Consider the following 26,164-nt stretch of genomic DNA (forward strand, 5'->3'; position numbering starts at 1 on the left):
TCAATTTTATTCAAGGTGCCAACAGTGCCGATCGTGGTCTGAACACCAACGCTGCCTCTTCCACCCTGACTCCTTCAACTTGAACCCCAACCACCCGTCAGTGGGCCAATTACACGCAGCTGCTTATTAACCATGCCCACCCTCCTGAGTCATGGGTGTGGCTAAAACAAAACCTAAAGCTCATGATATGAAGAATGCATCAACCAAATTTCCCCCCAGCCCCGTCTCATTGTCTGTTTTTATTCTTATTGTTATTTATTTGCTCTAAATGACTGTAAACGAGGGCTCAAGTGCTTCGCCTCAGGACTGTCTGCGAAGATGTCTGATTATTCTATATACTAAATATACCCTTATATAAAAAGTTACACCTACAAGTATGTTTTCACATGTGTACTTTGACATCTTTTTATGGAAATCTGTAAGCTGTTGCCAATGCTTCTTTTATAACCGTACCAACAGAAGAGTTGGCATCTACCATTCTGGCCTCTGCCTGGCAACCAATGCCCGTCAGTACCTGGTCTACAGGCACAAACGATGGCTGCCCAGGTGAACAGAGTATGGTAGTGCTGGCAGGAAGTTTGAGATATAGAAAAGCTGGTCTTTGATTGGCCGGTTCAGTCGCATGGACAGATTTCCAGGACTTGTGCACATTCTGTAGGCTGTATGTGAAATACAGTATATGCTAATGACATTTGCCTTTTCCCTCCGTATTGGGTGGATAAGTTGTATGCTTAAACCTGTATGCTGCTGTGTACCTCTTTATTTTAAACCACTTTTGACTGAGTAATACACTCCCTCCATTTCCTCTCCTCTACCTGCTCGTTTTCCTCCTCCCCATTTAATAATCACTATGTACTTCAGTGAACTCTACTAAAGTACTGTTTCTCGACACACAAATTCATTTTCTGTGAGCAAGTGTGTGTGTGTTTGAGCATGCTGATAATGATCTCTTTATAAATACGAAAATGCAATGAAAAAGAGCACGAACAAAGTTACCCCAAAATAGTTTACTCAAGAATGAAAATCATTTACTCATCCTCATGTCTTTCCAAACCCATGACTTACTTTCTTAAGTAGAAAACCAAAGGCGTTACTCTGAAGATTGTACTGGTTGCTCTTTCCATGCAGTTATAATGAATAGGGACTGAAGTTTTGAGCTTTAAAAAGAACACAAAATTACCATAAAGTATCATAAAAGAGGTCCATGTGACTTATGTGCTATATTCCAAGTTTTGGGAAGCCATACGATAGTTTTGAGGAACAGAACATTGAAATTGTTCTAATAATCTTACCCTCCAGTCAGCCGTAAACCGTCACGACCACATCTAATAAGTAGTTTAGAACCGGCACAATCAGTCTGATTTGCGAATCATTCAGACCGTTTTTGTAATGAGTCTCATATGAATGTACCAAGAAGAGCTAGTGCGGATGTCAAGATTTTCAGTGAATAACTCAAATCTTTTAGTCTCTTTCTCACACTAAGCTATTGTATGGCTTCAGAAGACTTGGAATACAGTGCACAAGTTTTATGGACCACTTTTATAATGCAGTTCTTAGCTGTTGGGTCTTTTCATTGTAATAGCATGGAAAAGAGCGACTAGCAGACTCTTATAAATGTTGTGTTCTTACCAAGATAGCCATTCGTGTTTTGGAATGACACGAGGGTGAGTAAATGATGACAGAATTTTTATTTTTGGGTGTACTTCTACTTAAAAACTGAACATGTGAACTGAATTCCTGCTCTCTCATAAACCACAAATCCCAGCTTGAAGGAAAGAGGTCCTTGTTTAGCACTATCTGAATTCTCGAAATTGTCTCCTCTGTATTATTCGTGTTCAACTTTAGCGGGTATGAGTGGCTGAAAACACTATGACAGGAAAGGAGCACTACTAGGACACTAAAAGAAGATGAGAACACTTTAGGGTACTTCTGTGGCCATTTCTTGTTGTTTTTATTGATCACGTGGTCTTTAGTGCCCTCTAGTGTTAGTGGAGATATACAACCGAGGTTGATGTAACAACTGTTTGTAGTTTTCTCTTATTACGGTTCTGAATCAGTAAAGAAGAGCAAGTGTAGGAAGTATTCAAATAATCATTTGTTTAAATAATGTATGCTTGAATTTCAGCTGCTGAGCTCTTGTTCAGTTGAGCGCTCACTGTTACAGGGTGTTTTTCATTTTGTGTTTTTTTTTTTTTTTTTTTTATATATACTTTTAACTTAAAAAAATGAGACTTTTCTGAAGGACTTTGTCTTGTCGGCCCTCTTGTTTAAGGACTTTGTTGTATATTCTTTTAATTGTTATGGAGAATATTTTAGGGACATATACAGGGTTTTCCTATCGGGAATATTATGATCATGCATCAACAGTATTGCGTACAATGGAAATATATATATATATATATTATTATTATTTTTTTTTTTTTTTGCAGCTGTAGAAAACGTTCAGCAGCAATTAAAGGGCCACATAGCACTTTTTTTTTTTTTTTTTAACACTTACTTAAATTATATGTTTTCAAAGTATACATGCTTGCACAAACAGCCTGTACTGTAGGCAGCCATATTGCTTCACTGGTTTCTTAGCATGATACCTCCCAGTGACTCGTATTTAAGATGAACATGAGATACAGTATATGAACTGAAAAGGATAATAGAGGAAATATTAATATATTAATGCAAACGATATGATTCAGACCTATAATAGTCAACCCAACAGCAAACGGAACTCCTAAAACATTACTATTACTATGTCTTTGTTCATTTTTTTGTACTGTATAATTTCTCCTCCATTGAAGGTATGCTAAAGGTCTCTTCTTGTACATACTCATTGTGCATTCTGTCCCTTGTGTGTTCTGGTTCAGAGAAGTAGGCACCTGATACTGTACTGCATTGAATAAAGAGTAGGTTAGCCTTGAACACTTTAAACTGTTCACTATCTCGTTATTGCGTAATGTCTCAGAATTAGATTTTAATGAATTACAGTTTTGCTCACGGTCATGACTTTTAGCTGCCAATGTATGTTGGCAGTGTTTGCTATTGAGTTTATGTTCGGAATTGCACAAATAAACTCTTGAGTCAATGTTGCTGTCCGAATAGCGTTTTTTTTCTAGTGCCACAGAGACACAGTATTTACAGTTTTTGAAAAAATAAACATAGAATGGCTTACTTGTAGTTTTCTCTGCATATTAAACTGGGATAGGAAAAAGTATAATGCCATCTAAAAAGTTATTTCTGCATTAAAGGGATAGTTCAGCATTTAAGTCTCTTATGATTTACTCGCCCTCATGCCATCCCAGATGTGTATGCCTTTCTTTATAGAATATCTCAGCTTTGTAGGTCCATCCAATGCAAGTGAATGCTGGCCAGAACTTTGAAGGTCCAAAAAGCACATAAAGGCAGCATAAAAGTAATCCATACCACTCTAGTGGTTAAACCCATGTCTTCAGAAGCGATATGATATATAGACATAAATAACAGATCAATATTTAAGTCCTTTTTTACTATAAATCTCTACTTTCACTTTCACATTCTTCTTTTGTTTTTGGCGATTCACATTGTTTGTTCATATCGCCACCTACTGGGCAGGAAGGACAATTTATAGTACAAAAGGACTTAAATAGTGATCTGTTTCTCACCTACACCTATCATATCACTTCTGAAAATATGGATTTAACCACTGGAGTTTTATGGATTACTTTTATGCTGCTTATATGGACCTGCAGAGCTGAGATTCTTCAGCAGAAGAAAGATAGTCATACACATCTGGCATGAGGGTGAGTACCGCCATACTCCGTCCTCACTTACCTATTGCAGTAACTTGAGACAAGGACTGTTTTTCATGGATTGAGATTGTCACAATATACATCAAATACAAAGTTTAGATGTAAAGGTTTCATTTGTTTTAATGTAGTTTTAAGCAGTTGCTTGACAAAATGACTTTTAGAAGCATTCTGTGATCTGTGAGTCATATCATGTGATATTATCATACTGGTGACATCATAAGCACCTGGCTGTCCTCAAACAATTTTGAAACAATCGTGCTTAAAAATCTAAAGTAGTTATGTTTGTCCAATAGTCAAATATGAATAATTTTTATACTGCAGTGATAGGATTATATTGTGCCGATACATTCCCAAATATTCTGAAGAAACCTTATATAAAAACAATATTGAGTTAAAGTGTAAACATTTGTATGTGCTTCTAGAAAGGTATCATAAAAAGAAAAGGAAATATACAAAATGTCTGTAATGACCTTAATGGCAAAAAAAAAAAAAAAAAAAAGTAAAAGTAAATATAGCAGAAAAGATTAGGTACTTTCTACATTGAATAAATTTGAGCTCAAAAATATTAGGTAAATTCTACATTCAAACAAGTAAATATAAATGCTCTATCTTATAAGTAGGGCACCACAGGGCTAAAGGCAGCCCTTAAGGAAAAAGTGTAGAGCAGCATCATTTGGGTGAAGAGAAATAATAACAGAAGGTTGTTTTGATTAAATGCTCTTTTTTTTTAAAGGTGGTCAGGGGGCCTTTAAGACCGCACACTTGGGGTAAAGTGCTAAACGATCCCAGAACATGAAGTGTTTTGTACAAACAAATGTTCTGAACTGAAAACATTCCCTGTATTACCTTGGCACTGATAATTATACTGATAAAATGTGTTACACCAGACATTTAAAACTTTGTAGCATCATGTACTTGTGAATGACGCATTTGTGTTACTTCACAAATAGTACGAAGGTCTTCTGCAGCATCTGGGACAAATTTGAAACAAATGTTTTACAACCCAAGGTGCTCAAATTCTGAGCTTTTTCAAACAGCAATAAAAGCTATATATATATATATATATATATATATATATATATATATATATATATATATATATATATATATATATATATATATTTCTTTATGAATACATTCTTCAACACAAGATGTAAGTAAATAAATGAATAAATAAAAGTGTAAAAAATATATCTGTATTTTTAACAGTAAAAGAATGTAAAAATGCTACAGTAATTCAATTTTATTATTTTTTAAGAAACCATTTTTCTTTACCAATGACAATATGAATAGAAGAAAATAGAAGTGAATTTATTAGGTGTAAAATGATGTCAGAATCACAGAGCTGCTGCACACACACACACACACATTACACTGTGCATAATAACGGTTCAAATTAATGCACATATAAATAGAAAATTATGTTCATAGCATACTTTTAAATATTTATACACTGTGTATCATATCAAAAATTCTGAAAAAGCTTCAGGGTTAATGTTTTAGAAAACATTAACACTTTAAAAAAAGTCTGCTTTCCTCACCCTGAAAAAAACAACTGATCATTTCTGTGGACACTTTTAATATCTTCACTGACTGACTCGTGTGATTTATTTCATGTTTTCTAAATTCATTTTAAAGTTTTGTGTTGGTAACAGACCTACAGACCGAAATTGCACATGTTGTCAGCCACTGACTCTCTTGTAAGACACACATTTTTATGCCTGCAGGGGGCGCTTGACGCTCTGAAAACCAAATCCTCCATGCATCCGCATTTAAATCTCAGAACGTTTTATATCCCTTTGGAGACATTTTCCTCTGGATAATTTTTTTTTTTAATAAAAACTGATAATTGCAAGGATTCACAACTGTGAATGGAAATCTGCCTCAGCATTATCAATAAAAGCATTTTTTAGTCACCAACTGTGATTGGCCCATCCTGGCCAGTACTGAGAAAAGTAACAGGTACCACGTGGCACCAGGACGATTGCCCACTAGTTGGGCTACCAACTTATACAACATAGGCATAGAGTTTTTTGTCTGATTATGACAGACTTACAGTCACGCAATAGCAAGGGATCTCATACTAAATCATTTTCAGCATTGATAAAAAAAAAAGATATACAAGTAAGGACAGATATCCAGAGGGTTACTATTTCAAGTTTATGTTATGTAATAATATAAACGGTAGTGAACCAAAAAATATACGGGCATCAAAATGACATCCTGTAAAGCCTGAAATATGATCACAGTTTAATTTTTTTTAAGGTAAATTTCTGGCAATCACCGCTGCCGGTATTTTACCGTAATTTCATGGAATTGTTCATGGAGTCCAAGGAACCCTGAGACGTTCATGAATAAGACAAAATATATGTTATATGCAACTCTTTAAAAAATAATTTATTTTGATTTTTGTTTTTAAAGATGTGCCATCTTTTTTTACAAATGAAAAAAATTAATAGAAGAAAATATAGGTGAATTATTCAGGCGTAAACTAATGTCAGAATCACTGAGCTGCAGCACACACACACACACACACACACACACACACACACACACACACACATACACGTTTGGCAACCATGTGAATGATACATCAAGAATGACACATATTTCAGCTGCACAGCCTTAGTGCTCCTTTAAAAGTGCCTGAGTCTAATCTACAGTGTGAATCACAGCAGATCTCTTGTTGGTAAGGCTGATATTTATACACGTCTGTTTTCTTTGAAAGTCTTTTGACTACTTTTGTCTATTTGAATAACCTACATAAAATACATATATTCACAATAACAGGTTTTCTGAGCGGCTCCTTTACAACCTTACGAGAGAAATGAGGCTGTTTTCTCCAGTTATTCTTGTGCTGATTGTCACTCATGGTAAGCTTGTGTCTTTCAAATTGTTATATTCTCTGTTATATGTCATTTGAAAATAACGAAACTAGTTTGTAAACACATGCTGTTACATTGTGGTGTTAAATGTTTATTTATGTGCATTTGTATGTGTTTCTCCTTCCAGACCTGGCTCTCTTTCCTTTCATGGGAATGGCATTGCAGTGCAATCTATGTATTTCCAAAGGGATTGCGGATCGTTGCACTACAACAGTGCAGAGATGTTTTCAACACATAAGGACCTGTGGAGACATCAAGTTCAACACCGGTACATTCGGTGAGTTCAGCCATCATTCAGAGCCTTTTCTCTGATCAAGAAATCCTTATTTCAGATCATTCAGAAGATTTATTTAGCACATTCAAAACTTTTAGTCAGCCCAAGACTAATAAATGCTTGCTAACTGGTAACAAATGAGGAATACAGCATATAAGAAAGTAGCAAAAAAAAATGTTGTTACTTTCTTTCTGCAGCTTCTCCCTCTTTGCGTTCCTGTATGAAAATGACGACCTGCTGGACCTATAAGCAAATGCCAAACGTGACAGCTGTTTGCTGCAATACTGACCTCTGCAACTGATCAAACACACTTATGATCTCATAATTAATCTGTGATCTTAATGAAGCCTAAATTCAACTGAATGCTGCCAATGCATAACCTTGGTGATGTGGACATTTTTATACACAGTGTACCACACATGTCCAGCAGCTATGCTCTTGATTTATTAATAATTGCAATAATCTATCAATTAATTAATAATTGTAACACAAATATTACAAAAACAAACAAACAAAACACAAACAACATAAAAAAGAAAAGTCAACATTGAAACAAACCCTATAATATGGGCCATTAAGATGATAATAACTGAATGTCTGTACATTTCTATGTATTTCTGATCAAATACACTGAATAAAAAAACATCTTAAATTTTGTCAGAAACTCAATTTTTAAGGTTGATTGAACTATCTAATGTAGAAAACGTTGAGATTACTTAAAGCAATCAATAAAGTCAACTTTTATGGCATTTAAGTCAGAGCAACTTATAATTTTAAACAGTGAGCACATACAAAGTCAAGTTGTCAAGTTTTTTCTCCCAATTTGGAATGCCTAATTCCCACTACTTAGTAGGTCCTCGTGGTGGCGCGGATACTCACCTCAATCCGGATGGCGGAGGACAAGTCTCAGTTGCCTCGCTTCTGAGACTGTTGATCCACACATCGTATCACGTGGCTCATTGTGCATGACACCGCGGAGACCCACAGCATGTGGAGGCTCATGCTATTCTCCGTGATCCACGCGCAACTTACCACGTGCCACACTGAGAGCGAGAACCACTAATCATGACCACGAGGAGGTTACCCCATGTGACTGTACTGTATCGGGCAAATTTGGTTGCTTAGGAGCAGGGCTGGACTGGTAATCTGGCATACCGGGCATTTTCCCGGTGGGCCGACGCACTTTGGGGCTGATCAGGGGCGGACTGACCATCGGAAGAATTTTTTTCTGGTTACAAAGTGTATCAAGATTGAACAAAAATGAGTAATTAGTTGCTGTAATCTATTTACTTTTATGTCAAAAAAGTAGTGTAGCACATTACATTTTAGATTCTTGTAATCAGACTGCAGTTACGGTCTTTCAATTAAAGTAGTTACTTTTAAGTACATTATTTGTGCTAAAGTTGTATGTATAATAAGTTTAAAACATGAATTCATATGTTCAAAGGTTTGCGTTTCTGCAGCTGCAGGGCGTGCGTCAATGAACGAGGAGGAAATATAGACATTTTGAATGAGCGGAAAAACTTCTCCAGGAAAAGTGATTTAGAAAGTAACTTAAGATTAAAATAATTAATAATGTGATTACTTTTTTTTTTAGAGAAGTAATTTGTAGTGGATTAATTATTATGAATGCTTACCCAACACTGGTGGCAAAGGAGCTTTTTGGCACCCAGTACGGTTATAGTGTTATTGTACAGATATGGGACAATAATTATAGGGCAAAAATTGTCAACTTAGACAAAAAAGCAAGATGCTTTTTCGAGTAACAAATTAAGATAATGCTTAATCAAAATAACCACTCATGGTGAAAAGATTGCACCATTTTCTGTTCATTTCAGTCATATTTGGCATTTCAGAACATCTCAAGTATTCTATAAACCCATCTCCATTGTGATTGGACCAGTCAATACGAGCCCACTTTGAAAAATTACTCCAAATTTTTACCCCCAAAAATGACAACTAAGTATTTTGGCTCCAAATAAATGTGATTATTTTTGGAATTTTCATTAGCTACATACATTTGGAACATTTAAAAAAAAAATATATTAGCTCAAATTGCATCAAAATCAAACTTTAGACATTATGATCTCATGGACAGACTGTGCATTCTTTGCTGCGGTTTAGTGCTTTGGGAGGAAATCAAATCAAAACACTTTTATCTATGGTGATAACTGCTATTGCTCAAATACACTGTATTGCTGGTAAAAGACGATGTCTCCCTCCACTGGACAGAAATAGACAAAGATTAGGAAGGTCGTTATAATAATAGAGGTTTTCTCCATAATTGATGCTCCACCACGTTATTAGTTATTCTTAACCCCTTTTTGGAGCCCGCCACAATCCAACCCGTCCAATAGGAACCCGCTATTTCAAACAATACATAAAAACCAAGAAGGCTATTATATTATTCAAATGTGCAGGTGTCTCTCAAGTAAAACGGAGCCTTAACATCCCACACTGAGACGTCCCAGCACATATCGTGCAAACAAATAGCAAAGTAGGCCGTATATTTTTTCGGTCTTATTTATATTTTATTGATTGTTCTTGAAGATACATTTGTGTTCTTGTGAGATGTTGGGCACTTTCACGCCTCTTAGAGATGTTTTTATTGAAGCGCTAATTAAACGTTTATTGAACGTATCTGGTTTGTCTGATTTTTTCTCTCTTTTCTAACCATTGTATTGTTTAGATTTTCTTGGTGTTTTATTTAATTCAATAAGGTCTAAAGAAGCTTTTATGGGTGGGAAACGGTGCAAGTTTATTATATATATATATATAAAATTCTTTGCGGCAAAAAATACTGAAAAAAAAAAAAATATACAAAAAGCACAAAAGTTTAAATTTAGGAAAGAATAATTTTTTTATTTTTGACTAATAAATATTTGGTCTCTCAAGGCACTTCCAACATAAGGCCAAAAAGTACTTATCGTCAAATGACGCTCAGTTTAAAATGATCTTAAAACAGTATTAAAACACATTTACGTGCTCTACAAGAGCACGTCAATATACAACAGAGAATAAAACACTGAAATATAATACAAGAGCTTGCTTCCATTCATTCCGTTATTTGAGGGATGACTGCGTGTGAATTTAGGGATTCAATAATAACGGAATGCACCACATATTCCATGGTAGCTACTATAATTAATTAATTACTCTTGTAATTGCATATAACTATGTAATTACATAGTAAGTAGGCCTGCATGTTGTTCATTAGTTTAACGCAATCATACTAATTATGTAATCATAGAGATAACAAGAACAATGTGGTTAATGATTAAAAAAAAAAAAAAGAAACTTAGATTTTTTTGGAAACCTTTTCAATATTATTTCTGTGCGCGTGGCGGACATTATTTAAAATCTTTTTTTTAAAAAACACTTTCAGAGTTTGGAAGAAGCCATCAGATAAAAGTTTTTAAGACAAATAATACATCCCATAAGACACAGGCCCGTTAAATAGTCCTGGCATCGGCACGGCCCGTGGGAAAGAGGCTGGAGGTCCGTACAGAGATGATGGAGATCCCAAAGGAAAGGGCAGCGCGAACGGTGCCAGAATCGGTTTGGAGGCACATTTGAACTTTTCCAGCTCGGCCTCCTGAAGTCTCTTGGCCTTCGCCCTCCTGTTCTGGAACCAGATCTTGACCTGAGTCTCGGTGAGGTTAAGGGAGTTGGAGAACTCGGCCCGTTCGGCGATGGAGAGGTACTGTTTCTGCCGGAACTTGCGCTCCAGTGAGAGCAGCTGCGAGGTGCTGAAGGGTGTGCGCGGCTTTCTGTTCGTCTTGTGCTTGCGTAAGGGGCACGACAGTGAGCTCGAGTGACCTGGAAAACACAAGGGGATCATTAATTCGTTTGAAAAAAAAAAAAAAATCTAAAGTTCAGCTGGAAAAAAGTTCTCTCTGTCTCTATTTCTTTTGGGCTTTCCTGTCCTCTGGATTTTTGTAAACCCAACGTAAACATTTTCTCTCTTTCTTTCTTATTTTAAATGAACTATATAGCCTAAACAAAACTTTTCTAAACGTTTGAAATATTTGAGTTTCCAACTTTTCTAATATATATATATATATATAGCCTATATAGTATTTCTAAAAATATATATCAAATTATATAAAGCTTTTTCAAATAAATATTTGTTTAAATTTTTATGTAAATAAATAAATGATCTATCTCTATATACAGTAGTATCTAGAAAATACTTAGAAATGTAAGCAAATATTTATTTAAAAACATTCATGGTTTATAATAGCAATAATGCAAATGCATATAAAGATAATTTCTAAATTATTAATATTAATTTCTCATATATATATATATATATATACACACACTATAATAATAAAAAAAAACACTTAAACATGTAAAAAAAATAATTTTTTAAAAAACATTATATAATATATGTGTGTGTGTGTGTGTGTGTGTGTATACACATATATATATCATTAGTAGGAAAACGATTTTATTTATTGTTACCTCTCTCTCTCTCTCTCTCTCTCTCTCTCTCTCTACACACACACACACACACACACACATATATATAAACATTATATAAATGCTTTTTAAAGTAGATATTTGCTTAAATTTTTTATATTTTTAAATTATATATATATATATATATATTTAAATTAAACAAATATTTATTTAAAAACATTAAATAATTATATATGTATATATAATTTGAAAACTCGAGTGCAGGCAGCAAAATAATGTAAATAAAGTTTTTAAGCATTACTTCTCTCTCTCTCTCTCTCTCTCTCTCTCTCTCTCTCTCTCTCTCTCTCTCTCTCTCTCTCTCTCTATAGGCTATATATATATACTTACAATTAAATTATTCACATTATTCATATATAATATTTAACATTACTCTTTTGCACTGTTATTTAATTCAGTGAAAGCAAATACAAATTTTTATCGTCGTTTTGGTTTACGTTCACAGCAACAACTGCGCTTATAAACATTATTAATTATGATGCATTTTTATAATATTACATTACTATAAATAATATTATATTCATTATAAAAGTAGGCTTAAACGTTATAGCGTGATCTATTTTTAGTCAGGGGAAATAAGAAATTGCTGCTTTTACACTGCTTTGAAATAAACAAAATAATGACTCTTAAATGTTTAAATATGTTAGCCTACTTACGAGGATGAGATGTGAAAGATGAGTTCAACCAAGTGCTCTGCTCCTTATCGCTTAATTCTTCACTTTCGTCGTTTAGGCTGTCCGAAAGCGTTGACAAACTGTCCACAGAAACTTTAGTTTTGTCCACAAAGTAAGTCCTAACAAAGTCCTGCTGTCCCAGCGGGAAAGGCTGCGGGAGAACCGGAGAGCACGTCACCTGACAGCTTGATTTCGCCATCAGCGATTCAACGCTAAACGGAAGGTGGTTCTTCTTCACTTTATGTCCCATGTCAGCGGTCATATCTTTCGGCTTGTGGCTTTCCTCGCTCTCCGAGTCCGATTTTTCGTGAGCTGTCGTTTCAGACGCAACGGGTCCCTTGGGAGAATTCATTGTAAACCATCCGCCGCGAGTTGTTGCGTATACTGTCACGTCTCAGCAACTTCTAATAGACTGTCCTTCCTGCGCTGGCTCAGTACGCTTATAATAGCGCACAAACTGCTGTCCTCCAATCAGCGCGTCCGCTCGATCACGTGACTTAGAAAGTCTCGTTTTGATTGGTCGGAAACTCCCCAGAGAAACTTTCAAACCAATCCAAATTGACACCAAGACATCAAGGGGATATTGAGAAAAATGAGTACTTAATCTCGGATGTCTTGCTGAGATGATCTATAGATGGCCTCGGGGCGCTTGACTCTTTAGAGCACAAAGTAGACCAATTTTAGCCCAATTAAACAGTGGGGAAGCCCTCAAAGTATCCGACTGTTGAGGAGCCATTGAAAAGACAATGGGATTATTTCACATCGAAACTTTTGTCATTGGAATTCACTGTAAACAAGAAACTGGGCTGTCTTGTTTGCTCTCAGTGGAATATTTTTTAATTATTTTTTTATATTTTGTTATTAGGTTAAACATTTTTTTTGTTTGTTGCAAATTTAACCTATGTATATACACTTCTGTACAAAATCAATAGATAATTGTTTCTTCATATAAAATAGACAAGTATGGCAAAGCAGCATTAACTATTAATCTTAGCATAAAAACATTCCTGAAGAAGGCTATATAGACACTATTCATGGTCGCTTCATTGAGAAAAGTTTTTGAAAAGGCAGAAATTGATTCGAAAGGGCTGTAAGTTACACAATACTTGGGCAATTTAAGGCATGTCACGGGCTTTTAAGTTACAAAAGGCTCAGCTGAGAAGCGAGCACAGTTTTCTTCTCTCTCATTTAGACAGCCAGACGAGCTCCGTTTTGGAAGGCGCCAGAGACGGTGGGATCAAAAGCCGGAGGTACCTCGAGGAGGAAAAAGGCAACAGTTTAACTCCACTTAACCAATTGTCCTCCAAACATGTAGTCCCGCGCATAGCTGCAAGGCCAAACGGTGACGTCAAGAAAATGAAACATTACTTTTTTCCACCTCCCCCCGCCCCCCAAGTAAACGGGGTAAGGGATTCAACAAACTCTCACTCTTCTTTTCAAAACAACATAAGCACATGGACACTATGCAAACCAACAAACAGTCAATAATAATCAACATTAACAACAACACCATCATCATACTAATCATCATCATTACTATTATTACCATATGCACTTATTTTAATCAAAATAACACAATATTATTAAATTAATAGTTAATTAACAATAAACGTACAATAATAGGCCTAATAGGTTAATGATAATGAACGCTATTGCTTATTATTATTATTTTTATTATTATCATCTTATGCTCTTATTCTAAATAAAACAATTAAACTATTAAATTAAAAGTAAATCAAATTAAATGTATAAATTAAATAATATAATATTATGAACAACAAAACTACAATGACAACAATAATAATAATAATAACAATTACTTGTCTTTCATTAAATCTAAATGATAAAATTATTATTAAGTTAATACTTCATCGAATTTTAAACTAAATTAAATTACAAACTAACAATGATAATAGGCTAATAATAATGAATGTTATTTTTATTATTATCATCATCGTCATCATCATCACTTACAATAATAATAATAATAATAGTCTTATACCAAATAAAACAATTGAATTATTAGTAAATAGTTAAATATTAATTAAGCATTAATTGAATATTAATCAAATTAAATTGATAAATGAAATGAAATTCAATAATATAATATTATGATCAACAACAAAAAACCCTATAATGTCAATAATAATAATAATAATAATAGTAATAATTATGTACTTTTATTTTAATCCAAATAATAAAATTATTATTAAGTTAATAGCTAATCAAAATGTAAACTATTATTCAATTAAATTACAAACTAATAATAATAGGCTAATAATAGTTATTAACAGAAAGTTATTGCTTATTATTATTATTATTATTATTATCAGGCCTGTTGCTGTTGTGATTATATACTCAATTAGGCTACTTTAATCAAAATATATATTTTATTACACGGATATTTTGTTAATAGAAAAACACTTATAATAACATAAAATTCATGATTGTATAATTTATTATCTAATTTAATAATATAGCTAATTGATCATTAATCAGACAAATAATCCTGAATTAAATTCGATCAGACTTTTCCACTCGACTGAGTTTTTTGTGCATTCTTTGCGGCACATTGAACCGATTTGGCAGACGATCTCAGATGCTTTAATGTTCTCTAAAGCCAAGAGGGCTTCCTCTTACGAGTGACAGATCTGTCATGGTGGATATCAAATCAAACCTGCTGGTCTCCATTAGAAAGACCCCCTGCACTAAACCCCCACAATCTAAACTCTAAATAATTTACATGATTCCCAGGGAGGTCAATTACTAGAAGTTTTTAAATAGCTGTAATGACGAAAGTGGAGTTTATCTTAACTTGATTGGGTCTCTCTCTTTTGAAATTTAAAACTCGTTTTGGTACAAACAGAGGAGGACATCTCAGATATTTGGACCAAAATTAAACTTTCACTTGTCTAATTGGATAGGATGCTATAGAACTTGTCATGCCATGGAAAGGTGTAATCTGAATGTATCTCCCTGACTGTGGGGGACATGTTCTGTCTATTACTAGATGGGCAGACAGACAGACAGTCAGACAGACAGACACAGAGAGATAGATAGATAGATAGATAGATAGATAGATAGATAGATAGATAGATAGATAGATAGATAGATAGATGGATAGGTAGATAGATGGATAGATTATAAACTGATAGACAGATAGATAGATAGATAGATAGATAAACAGATAGATATCGAATGTGGTATCGAATGTTCACAGATATTTTAATCTGTTACACTGTTAATTTGTACAATTAATTTAATTTTTACATTTAAATGTAAGTTATATACTTTATTATTTTGATGTCTTTATAATTATTCTATGTGTTCCAAGCTTTGGCAATATTGTAATATGTACAGTCATGCCAATAAAGCATTTTGAATTTGAATTTAGATAGATAAACAGATAGACAGATAGATAGATGGATAGATAGACAGATAGATAGACAGATGATGGATGGATGGATAGATAGATAGATGATGGATAGATAGATAGATAGATAGATATATGGATAGATAGATAGATGGATAGGTAGACAGATAAACAGATAGATGATAGATAGATAGATAGATAGATAGATAGATAGATAGATAGATAGATAGATAGATAGATAGATAGATAGATAGATAGATGATGGATGGATGGATGGATGGATAGATGGATGGATGGATGGACAGATGGATGGATAGCTAGATAGATGGATAGGTAGCCAGATAGATAGATAGATAGATAGATAGATAGATAGATAGATAGATAGATAGATAGATTATGTACATACTCTTCATCATTTCCTAAATTACTTGCTCTGAGCTAGTTCAATCTCAGACTTTTAAGGCTGAAAAACACTCCCAGACAAACCAAACCTATCATCATCATTACAAAAAAAAAAAAAGAAAGAAAGAAAAAAGGATGTGGATTTTTACCAACAGTCTCTGCATAGCACATTTACCCTCTCAAGGTCAGCCTTCGGCAGGCTGCATAATTTATATAGCCAATAATGGCTCTTTTCACATGGAGTCATTTTCAATCATTTTCAAGCTTGGTTGAAACCACTCAGTCAGTTCATAAAACCAGAGTCCAAGCCAAATTTAGCTGTACTTATATATACAGTATAAAGTTTACATGCTGGCCATTATGTGCTTGACATTCCAGAGATTCTCCTAATATTTGTGTATCTATGAGTTAAATGTATCTGTTTTTTCTATATTTCCTCGTGTACTCATCCATGGACCATGCATGTGCTCAACACTTGCTTTACAATTATTTACACAGGCCCCTTCTTTTCAAATTAAATCTTACAAGTTAATAATAACATTTAATTATATTTATAGTCGCAAATTATTGTGATTCACCACATTTTTATTATTACTATAAATATATATACTCATATCTGAAATATTAGATATGTTAATATATATTATATATAAAAATATCATATTTTTTCTGGCTTTTGTAAGTAAATAGGAAAAAAACATAAAGAATCTATGGAGTAGATAGTGACTAATTTCAGTCAGAAATACAGACTGAGAAAGAGAGAGAGAGAGAGAGAGAGAGAGAGAGAGAGAGAGAGATGGTAATAAGGTATTTTACAGTTGTGAAATAGCTGACAATGTTATGAAGCCATTGAGTCAAGCACTGAATACACTGGGTGTGTTCTTCTCTTTACAGTAATGTCTCAACAAAGGCATCAACCTACTAATAGACAGATCTTTGATTTTCTGTAACAAAACAATGTCTTCAGTGAGAGATGGAAGTCTAGTATAAGACGGCTGTTTTGTACAGAAAAGTGGAGAACAAGTTCAGTTTCCTTCAGGCCTTTTAGTAATCTCAACATCAATACAAAGAGATCATTTTTTACAAACAATAAGCTCACAGAAACTGTGACTATGTTCCGAAACCTAGTAAGTTGCCTACAGAGGCAACATTTATTGAGACCGATGTCTCTGCAGAAAAAAATAAAGGTTTCCCAATCAGTGGCCATTTTCAAAACGGGATGGGCATATACTGTATACAGTGAATCAACATTAACTCCCACCACTAACCCTCCCCAATCAAGAACCCTACCCATCCCCAAACGAACATCCCAGTGGCCTTATATAAGTACACACACATACAGAGAATAATAAATAAATAAATAAATATACACACGCACACACACACACACACACACGGACACACAGACACACGCACACACATATAATAAGCATACAACTCTAAACTATGCCTCTGTCCACACACACCCACTACGAGAGCCCCCCAAAAACATCAAATATCTACCCCAAATATCTATCCCATTATAAGAATCCCATATCTCCAGCCTTCTATACGTTACCTCTTCAAAGGTAACCATTTTCTTCCCATTTTCTCCCACCACTCCCAAATTGAGGGTGCTCCCACCGATTCGAACCCCTTAAAACAATCTGCCTGCCTATCATCACAGGTGAGGACCCAATCTTTTATGTATTTGTCACCTACATTGATGACTGCCCCATCACCCAAGACACAGAGTCTGGGGCAAAACGAAATCTGAATGCCCAACACGCCACACATAAAACTCTGTACCTTCAACCAAAATTCCTGAATCTCAGTGGACCACCAAAAAACATGGGCAATGTCTCCATCCTCAGATTGTCAACGCCAGTGTGTTTTTAAGACCAAGTCTATAGAGTCTATAGGGGGTCCAATAGAATCTATGTAGAATCATGAATTGTTTAAGTTGCACCCTTGCATCTCTAGATACAGACTTTATGTTTTTAGTACAAAAGTATTACAGAGCAGGTGGCGAAACTGTAAATACCTAAAAAACTGAGATCTTGCAATCCCAAAATGTGGAGCCAAATCACCAAAGGATCTCAACACTCCACTCTCATATAGGTCACCAAGTGTAGTAACCCCCTCACAATCCACTCTGATCAGCAGAAGGGGGACTTATCGATACATAATTTTGGGTTCAGCCATATGCTCGAGGCAGCATTGAAATAAATGTCTGAATTAAACACTCCTGACATTGTCCATACAGAGTGCAAATGCAAGATAACAGGGTGTAACTTAGCTTCTCCGGTTTAATAGAAAGGCTTTGCAATGACGAAATAGGGGCAAGGACTTCTTGTTCAATATGAAACCAGGGAGGAGTCCTTCCAGGTGGAAGCGACCAATGAGCCAAATGCCTGAGACCAAACACATAATAATAAAACAAAATCTTGGGTAGGCCTAGCCCACCTTTGTCCTTCGGCCTATGTAATTTGTTGAAATGTAGTCTGGGACGTTTACCATTCCAAATGAAGGACTTCACTATACTATCAAATTGCTTGAAATAAGAGAGGGGGGCATCTATAGGGAGTGACTTTAGCAGGTAGTTGAATTTTGGAATACAATTCATTTTATTAACATTAACCTATAATTAAAAGATAATCCCATTTTACCATATCAAATGCCTTTCTGCGTTAAGTGAGATGGCAGTGACCGGAGACTGATCATTAGCTACTGACCACATGATATTGATGAAATGCCTAATGTCATAACTTTACTTTATGGGTTAGCCAAAATCTTTGACAAAATGTTTACATCTAGCTTGATCAGGGAAATTAGATGGTAAATTTTACAGTCGCTTGGATCTTTGTCCTTTTTAAAAATCAGACTGATCTGGTCTTGTGTCATGGTTGGAGGAAGCTTTCCATTCTTTAATGCTTCCATATAAACTTCTAACAAAAGTGGAGCAATTCTGTAGCAAAAGATCTAAAAAATTAATTGGCAAAACAATCTGGCCCCAGATCATTGCCTGTAGGTAAGGCCTTAATTACCTCGTCAAGCTTCTCCAAGGTTATCTCAGAATCAAGAGAATTATATTGCTCAGTTGTCAGTTTAGGGAGTTCTAATGGTTCCACAAATTTTCTAATATCTTTATCAGTAAATGAAGACGTGAAACTATAAAGATCAAGATATAACTCTTTAAAAACATTATTGATATCAATGGCTGAGGTAAATATTTCACCACCAGCAGATTTCACTGAGGGAAATCTGGTTTATATATCTATCTAAAAGCTTCCCTACTTTGGACCGACTCAAAGTATGACTGCCTTGCCCTGAATAACCAAAACTCCACCTTCCGTGACAAAATAGTATTATATCTGTATTTCAATCAGATCAATTCCCTGAAGCCATCAGAAGACATTCAGCACTTCAGCTCTGCCTCTGCACTTTTAATATTCCCTTCCAACTCCACGAGTTCTCGTGCTTTGGATTTTTTGGCGTACTGTATGATCTGACCCCTAAGAACCGCCTTAAGTTCCTCCCAAACTACACCCAAAGAGGACACCGAGGACCAGTTGGTCTCCATATAAACATTGATTTCAGTCTTTAACATTTGTTGGAAATCAGGATTTTGCAAAAGGGATACATTAAAGCACCAACTGTATGATTTATTTTTCTCTTTATGTGGCAACATCACTAAACTCACCAGGGTGTGATCTGAGTTTCCAATTGAGCAATCAACAACAGATGAAATGAGGAATTTAGATTAAAAATATATATATATTCTAGAATAGATTTTATGGACTGATGAAAAAAAATTATAGTCCCTACCAGATGGGTTAAAAAGTTGCCAAATATCTGCAAGACCAAGATTTTTACACATCCTGTGAAGTGTCAGTGTTGCAATGAGTCCATCAAAAGATTAATATCTATCCATAACATGAGGGGTGCCAGAGGCTTGCAACATCCATTCAAGGTCTATAAAAAAGCTCTGATCATCAGCGTTAGGTGTGTAAATATTAGCTAAAATCAACCTATAACCCTGAATTTCTGCTAAAACAATAATGACTCTTCCTAATTTATCTTTAATCTGTTTGAGATATTTGAATTGTAGATGTTTATTTATCAATATAATGACTCCCCTGCACTTACTTGAGCCAGTGCTAAAGAAAGCATGTCCACCCCATATCTTCCCAAATTTTTCAGCTTCCTCTGAATAAAGATGAGTTTCTTGAAGAAACACTATCATATTTCTTATGCTTAAGAATATAAATAAATTTCCTTCTTTTTATAGGGTGCCCCAATCCATTCACATTCCATGTGGAGAAAGATAACCCACTCATATTAACATTTGACATTTTGATATAATAGAACAGATTAATTGTGTGTCAAAAACAAGATTATACAGACCACATTCCACATTAGTGCAACGATCAAACCCCAAACTCCCCCCCGAACCAAACAAACAGAAAAAAATAAAAACATGTGCATTAACCCTGTGCCTGACAATGCCAACCGGCATCAATCCCTCTAAACTTAAAAGGTCCATGTACACCTACGAGATCCCCTGCGACAGCTTTGCCATCGGTTTGCTCAATTTTACATAACAGAAAATACTTTGTAAAACAAACCTCAGCCAATAGGCAGAATAAACACAAAGAACATGTAGATTAACTCACAGAACTGTCTCGAATGTGTGTTCCTCCACAAAAACTAATTCCAACTGATATCAAGCTGTTCAGTTTCCTCGGACAGACAAACAAGTGTTCAGTGAGCCGGCTGTTTATGAGTGCAGCAGATGATGTAATCATACCAATGTCCCAAAAAAACCTCCACAAAACAAACTCCATTCAACAGGAGGCATAAGCACAAAGAACAAACAGATTCATCCACAACTGTCCCGAAGCAGTGTTATTCAACAAAACAAGCTCCAGTAGCTAGGCGGAACCAAAACAAAAAGAAACAAAACAGGCCTTCTGGTTCCTCAGATAGTCAAGAGTCAAATTCACATGGATGCCACAAAAAAAAAAGAAAAAAAAAGAAAAGAAAATTCACCATGACTTACCCAGTCCGTCAACTTTATAAAAAACATTCTTTGTGTGGGCATGTAGATATTTTGCAGTCATTCATAGTGTCCATTCTCAATCTGGCCTGGAACTTCAGTGTAAAAGCATTCTTCCATCAATGCAAAAGTTTCTTTAAGGAAACGTGTTATTCAACAAAACAAACTCCAGCTGCTAGGCGGAGCCAACACAAAAATAAACAAAATGGTGCCTAGCTTCTCAGACAGTCGAGTCAATGTACAGTTAGTCAATCCACTCACATGAGAAACACCCAATGTTTTACTCACCCATTGTCTCTATGAAGGACAGTGCTTGTTTGAGGGATATAAATACTTTGAGGTCATCCTTGGTGTCTCTTCTCAGTTTGGCCGGAAACATCAGTGCAAAAGTGATCTTCCATTGATGCAAGAGTTTCTTACATTCCTTGAACCAATCGCATTTCTCTCTTGTTGAATTCACAAAGTCGGGAAAAATAAAATATTGTGATTCTTCCATGAAAGCTTTCCTTTGCACCTCGCCTGGCGTAACATGAAATCTTTATCAGATGATCTAAAAAATGTGGCCAGAATTGATCGGGGCCTGTCTTCTTCAGCAGATCTGCGAGCCGGGCTCTGTGAGCTCACTCGATTTCCAGTTTATGGACTGTTACATCAAGCAGACTCGGGAAGACCTCGTCCAGGAATTTCACCATATATCTACCTTCTTCATGCTCAGGAATTCCAACAATCCGTATGTTGTTCCTTCAGCTCCTATTTTCTAAATCCTCCAGTTTTTCCAAAATGCCTAACAGGTCTATTTTGGTCGCGAGCGGATTAGCGGATAATTCCTTTCGGATGACTCCAGATAATCTATGCATTTCTCAACATCTGCCACTCTTGTAACCGACTCAGAGAATTTTGTTTCCATCGCCGTAATCGATCAACATATTACAGCGAGATCCTCCAAGCCAGCAACAACATGTTGGACAGTTGACACTGAATTTCCCCAGCCGTGACATCGAAATCGAGTCCCGGTCTGCAGGCCCGTCAGAGGTTTCTTCATGAGCACGTAAGTGTTTTTTAATGTCTCCAGAGCCAGATGATTTTGACTTCTTTGCCATGTTTACCTCAAATGTGTAACTGGGTGTATTGAATTTCACCGGATTTTAACATGAAAATAAGTAAAAAAACAAGCAAAGTGCGCAGAGTTCATCGCTCACACGTCCGTCTCCTCGCATGGCATCACGTGACCCTGGGATGGGAGTTTTTTAACCGCTTTAGATGATTTGCTATAATCAAGTAGTCAATTCCCTTTCTCACCTCAATGATGTCTGAGCTCACGAAGAGGTTTCTTATTTTTATTGGATGGTGAAAAACACCCATACCGTTTCGATGCCCACTGATTGGAAAACCTCAATGTTTGTTCTGCAGAGACCTTTACTTCCATTTTTAAGGCATCACAGGTGCACTTCTAACACAGGTTCTTCCAAAATATCTATTCCAAAAATCTAGTTTTAACAAAATTCTAAAGCAGGAATCGTATAAATTCTTTACAGAGAACGCATATCCAGAATGCATTGATGTATAAACTGAAAAAATGCATCCAAGATGGCGGACAAAGTGAGAGAAATGTCTATTATAAATATAATGAATTCATTACCAAAACATATCTAAAGAAATTGACAATTTAACTAGTGTTGTCAGTTGATTACAATTTTGAATCTTGGTTAATCTTTTCATAGTTAATCACGATTATTAATCACAATTGTTAACATGTTAACTTTGACACCTCTATATTTTACCAAATGTTTTTGTGGACTATGCATTTTTATGCTTATTACAGTATTGTGATATTAGCTTAGCAATATGCTAAAAATATTGAAATCAATTGCGAGTCTCCCTTGCTCCTTATTTGTACGATTCACAAAGTTGCTGCCTTTGTAGAGCATTCTAAATTTGTCACTTACATGATTCCTTTTAGTTTGGATACTGCTGTTCGGTTGAACATGCTTCCTTGCATTACTAAAGCAGTAACAAACCTCAAAAACAACCTTCAAATGTGTGTACCATTAAACAGCATGTGGTGTTATCCAGGTAAGTTTCTATAAATATATTGACTTTAACTTAGTTGCTCTGCAAGATTCACATCAAACTGTTGCTCTGCCATGACAATAATTCACTTGAAAGAGAAATCTCTCTATAGAAGCTGACAGTTCACACTAATATCTTGTGACAATGCTGAGAATGCAATACATACTTGCGTTGTGTTGTGAATTGTGATCTGACACATTTTGTTACACAACAACACACAACATCAAGCTTGCATAGCTATAAGCCTCTGCGTTCATGCACTTGTATAATTCGGCCTTTAGAAGACAGATGCCTATGTAGGCAATAGACAGCGAGGCAGGTCACTAGGTTTTAAAACAGACCTATAAGTATCTATTTGTGTGAGCAAATGTGTTTGTGAATTTTGTTATGGTCATTCTATATTTACTGTACATAAATCAACCATAAATGAATGTTTGTGTTTATGTGCGCCACTGTGGCGACTTAACGGTCACACACACACACAAACCAGGAATGTCTCCACACTTTCTTTGGTTGTTAGTGGCCAAAGATGCACTGTATTATTTTTTATAAAAACTCCCACAGCTGCCTAAATTATGCTTTGACTGCTGGGGTAACATCTCAACCGCAAGCTATTGTATGAATTTCAGATCTTGGAAAGACTTTCCTTGGGTATGCAATATGAAAGTGCATGTCTGTGATACAGCTAAACTGCCCTTTAGTTCCGTCTGAGTTAATAACACGGCATTAATAGCAAAATCGTCAGGGTTATCTGGCCGCTAAACTTGTGACAAGAATGATATCTTTGCCTGCTTGACTTCACCATGAACTGAAACAGACAGGTGATTCAGATCTGCATATTAATGTTTTTATTTCAAGCTGTTAAATGAGAGTATTCATGCATCACCCACTCTGTTGCGAAAGAGGATGTGACAGGAAGGGTGATGCGTATTACGTGGTCCTTGTGATCTGATCTGAAGAAGATAACCCCATATCATGAGAATACGAATCTCATGGATGCAGGAATATGCAAGATATAATATACAGTCACTATTTTTTGCTTTGTGCCGTGGTCCTAATCACCCTGTACACTCTTAGAAAATATTTTCTTTGTGGTTCTATATGGAACCCTATGGGTTCCATATAGAACCCTATTTACAAAGATGTACTGAAATAGAACACTTTTTGCACAAAAGGCTTCTTTAGGCTGACAATTGCTTAATGTGAGTATGTATGTACAATATATATGTATGTGTATGCATCAATTGCATTATTAAAAGTTTTGTTTATAAATAGTTTTGAACACTACACTATATTACTTTTGCATTTGCATTTCATACTGCTGAAAATTAAACTTTTAAAATGTACATCTACAGCTTTGGGTTTGAATAGAAAAGGATAAATGACAGATGATCAGATACAATGATCTTTCTATTTGAAATTATATTATTTTAGATGACATGTTCATCTTAGTATTAATATACAGTCTATGGTACAGTCTATTCTTGAATCATAGTTCAACAAAAGATGCAAAAAATGGACTTGTAATCCTCATACCAGGTTATAATTGAATTTTCTTGCATCTAGAAAACATGGGAAAAACAAAAGAAGTTTCCAGGAGTGCATCACAGCATTGAATTAAGCACTGATATATAGACATTAATCAAGCTCTATTCAAGACAGGAAGTGATGGAAATGTGATCGTGTTGCATGTTGGCTCATCACTACAACTTCATTATATTTGTGCATAACTTTAAAAAAATTTGTAATTTACCGCGATGGAAATATATAAAAATATTATAACTTAATTTACCACATACTTGAATTTTGTTTTGCAATCGTTTTGTGCAGAACGATATATTCTTTTACATAATCACTTCTTCGTTCATCAGATGTGCATTTAATCTTTCATTTTAAAAAATTGCTCTGTAAGCCTATTTTAAAGCTTTCAGGATCAATGAATACAGCGGAGACCCATAGTGTGGTCCTGCTAATGACAACAAGCATTAATTGAATATAACGAGGTTCACCTTGTTATTGTGGAGCGCAAAATAAGGAGACGCGTGGAAGCTGCGCTTTAGGGATTTTCATCAATCAAATGGAGATACATTTACATTTGGCAGATGCTTTTATCCAAAGCAACTTACAGAGCCCTTATTACAAGGACAATCCCCCTGGAGCAACCTGGAGTTAAGTGCCTTGCTCAAGGACACAATGGTGGTGACTGTGGGGCTTGAACCAACAACCTTCTGCTTAACAGTTATGTGCTTTAGCCCACTACACCACCACCACTCTAGATCTGCTCTTTAATCCCAAAAGTGATAAGGGTAACAGCAATTCTACACAACATGTGTGGTACTACACAATGCATTGTGCGGGCGAGAATGCCATTAGGAATCAGAGAGGACGAGAAGATGAGGATGAGGAGCCAATATAATGTATGGACTATTTTCATCCACGGCAGCAAGTTATTGACTTTTTTCCTTCTCTCTCTGATTGTAGTTTTTACAGTTCTCTGCAACCACTTTGTTGTTTCCAACTAGTCCACAAATAACTTTATTTGTTTACTTAATTTATCTGTTCATCCAATACTGACTAACCATTTTCTGCATGTACTATTGTTATTATAATTATTAGCCTTGTCGGTTAAAAATAAAAATAAAATATAATGTATATATATATACTGATATTAAATGAGCATAAAGGTATTAAAATTGTATCGGGCGTAATTTCACGTTTGTCCAGCAGGTGTCTGGAAACATCTGTGTCCTTACGATGTACTTAGCGCTGTACGATTACTCCAGAGCACTCCTTAATTTATGAGCATTTTCAAGTACTACTTAAGTTATGATGTTTTTGGGAAATGGGCCGCAAAGATAAATCGTAAAATGGATTCTATGATCTACTTAGGCTTACAACGATTTTGGGAAACGAGGCCCAGATCTTACATATGGTATCCAGACCCCTCAGAGAGTGCACGTGAATGACATGGAGATGCCTGGAGTGAAGTTTTGGATTGCATTATGAATTGTGTAAATTATTTCTTGTTTGTTGTAAATAAAACTATTAAAAATGCTTTACTTAATAATACTTAAATGTCTTTTTTATGGTTATTTCACTTTCTTAGTGATATAGTATATAAACTATTAAATTCGGATATCCATTAAACTTTCTTCTGGTTATAAAACAAAAAAATAAATGTAAA

The 26,164-nt window shown here is 35.2% G+C and overlaps 3 protein-coding genes across 3 annotated transcripts in view; 1 reads left to right on the forward strand and 2 right to left on the reverse strand.

The window, feature by feature from the left end:
- Positions 1-3,673, forward strand: part of gsk3bb (glycogen synthase kinase 3 beta, genome duplicate b) — a 32,251-nt gene extending 28,578 nt beyond the window's left edge. Inside the window, exon 11 of the mRNA XM_052126629.1 lies at positions 16-3,673. Coding sequence (XP_051982589.1) covers positions 16-83 — 68 coding nt within the window. The 3' untranslated portion in view covers positions 84-3,673. The remainder of the gene's footprint in view (positions 1-15) is intronic.
- The window catches only part of taf5 (TAF5 RNA polymerase II, TATA box binding protein (TBP)-associated factor), a 60,792-nt gene extending 40,157 nt beyond the window's left edge, over positions 1-20,635 (reverse strand). The window contains exon 1 of the mRNA XM_052126627.1: positions 20,528-20,635. The gene's annotated coding sequence lies outside the window, so the exon portion shown is untranslated. The remainder of the gene's footprint in view (positions 1-20,527) is intronic.
- On the reverse strand, positions 8,590-12,577 carry LOC127643766 (homeobox protein MSH-B-like). Its single transcript, XM_052126630.1, has 2 exons — positions 12,080-12,577; positions 8,590-10,757 (listed from the first exon to the last, which is right to left on the reverse strand). Exons 1-2 carry the CDS (start codon positions 12,447-12,449, stop codon positions 10,354-10,356), a joined length of 774 nt encoding a protein of 257 aa, XP_051982590.1. The 5' UTR covers positions 12,450-12,577; the 3' UTR covers positions 8,590-10,353.
- Positions 20,636-26,164: the final 5,529 nt, after the last annotated feature.

Source organism: Xyrauchen texanus, chromosome 5 (genome assembly GCF_025860055.1).
Source record: "Xyrauchen texanus isolate HMW12.3.18 chromosome 5, RBS_HiC_50CHRs, whole genome shotgun sequence".
Lineage (NCBI taxonomy): Eukaryota > Metazoa > Chordata > Actinopteri > Cypriniformes > Catostomidae > Xyrauchen > Xyrauchen texanus.

Excerpts from the sequence above, each read along its gene's own strand:
- LOC127643766 (XM_052126630.1), bottom strand. The coding sequence starts at position 12,449 with ATGAATTCTCCCAAGGGACCCGTTGCGTCTGAAACGACAGCTCACGAA. Across the intron at positions 10,758-12,079 it reads ATCTTTCACATCTCATCCTC|GTCACTCGAGCTCACTGTCG; the intron begins GTAAGTAGGCTA and ends TGTGTTTTCCAG.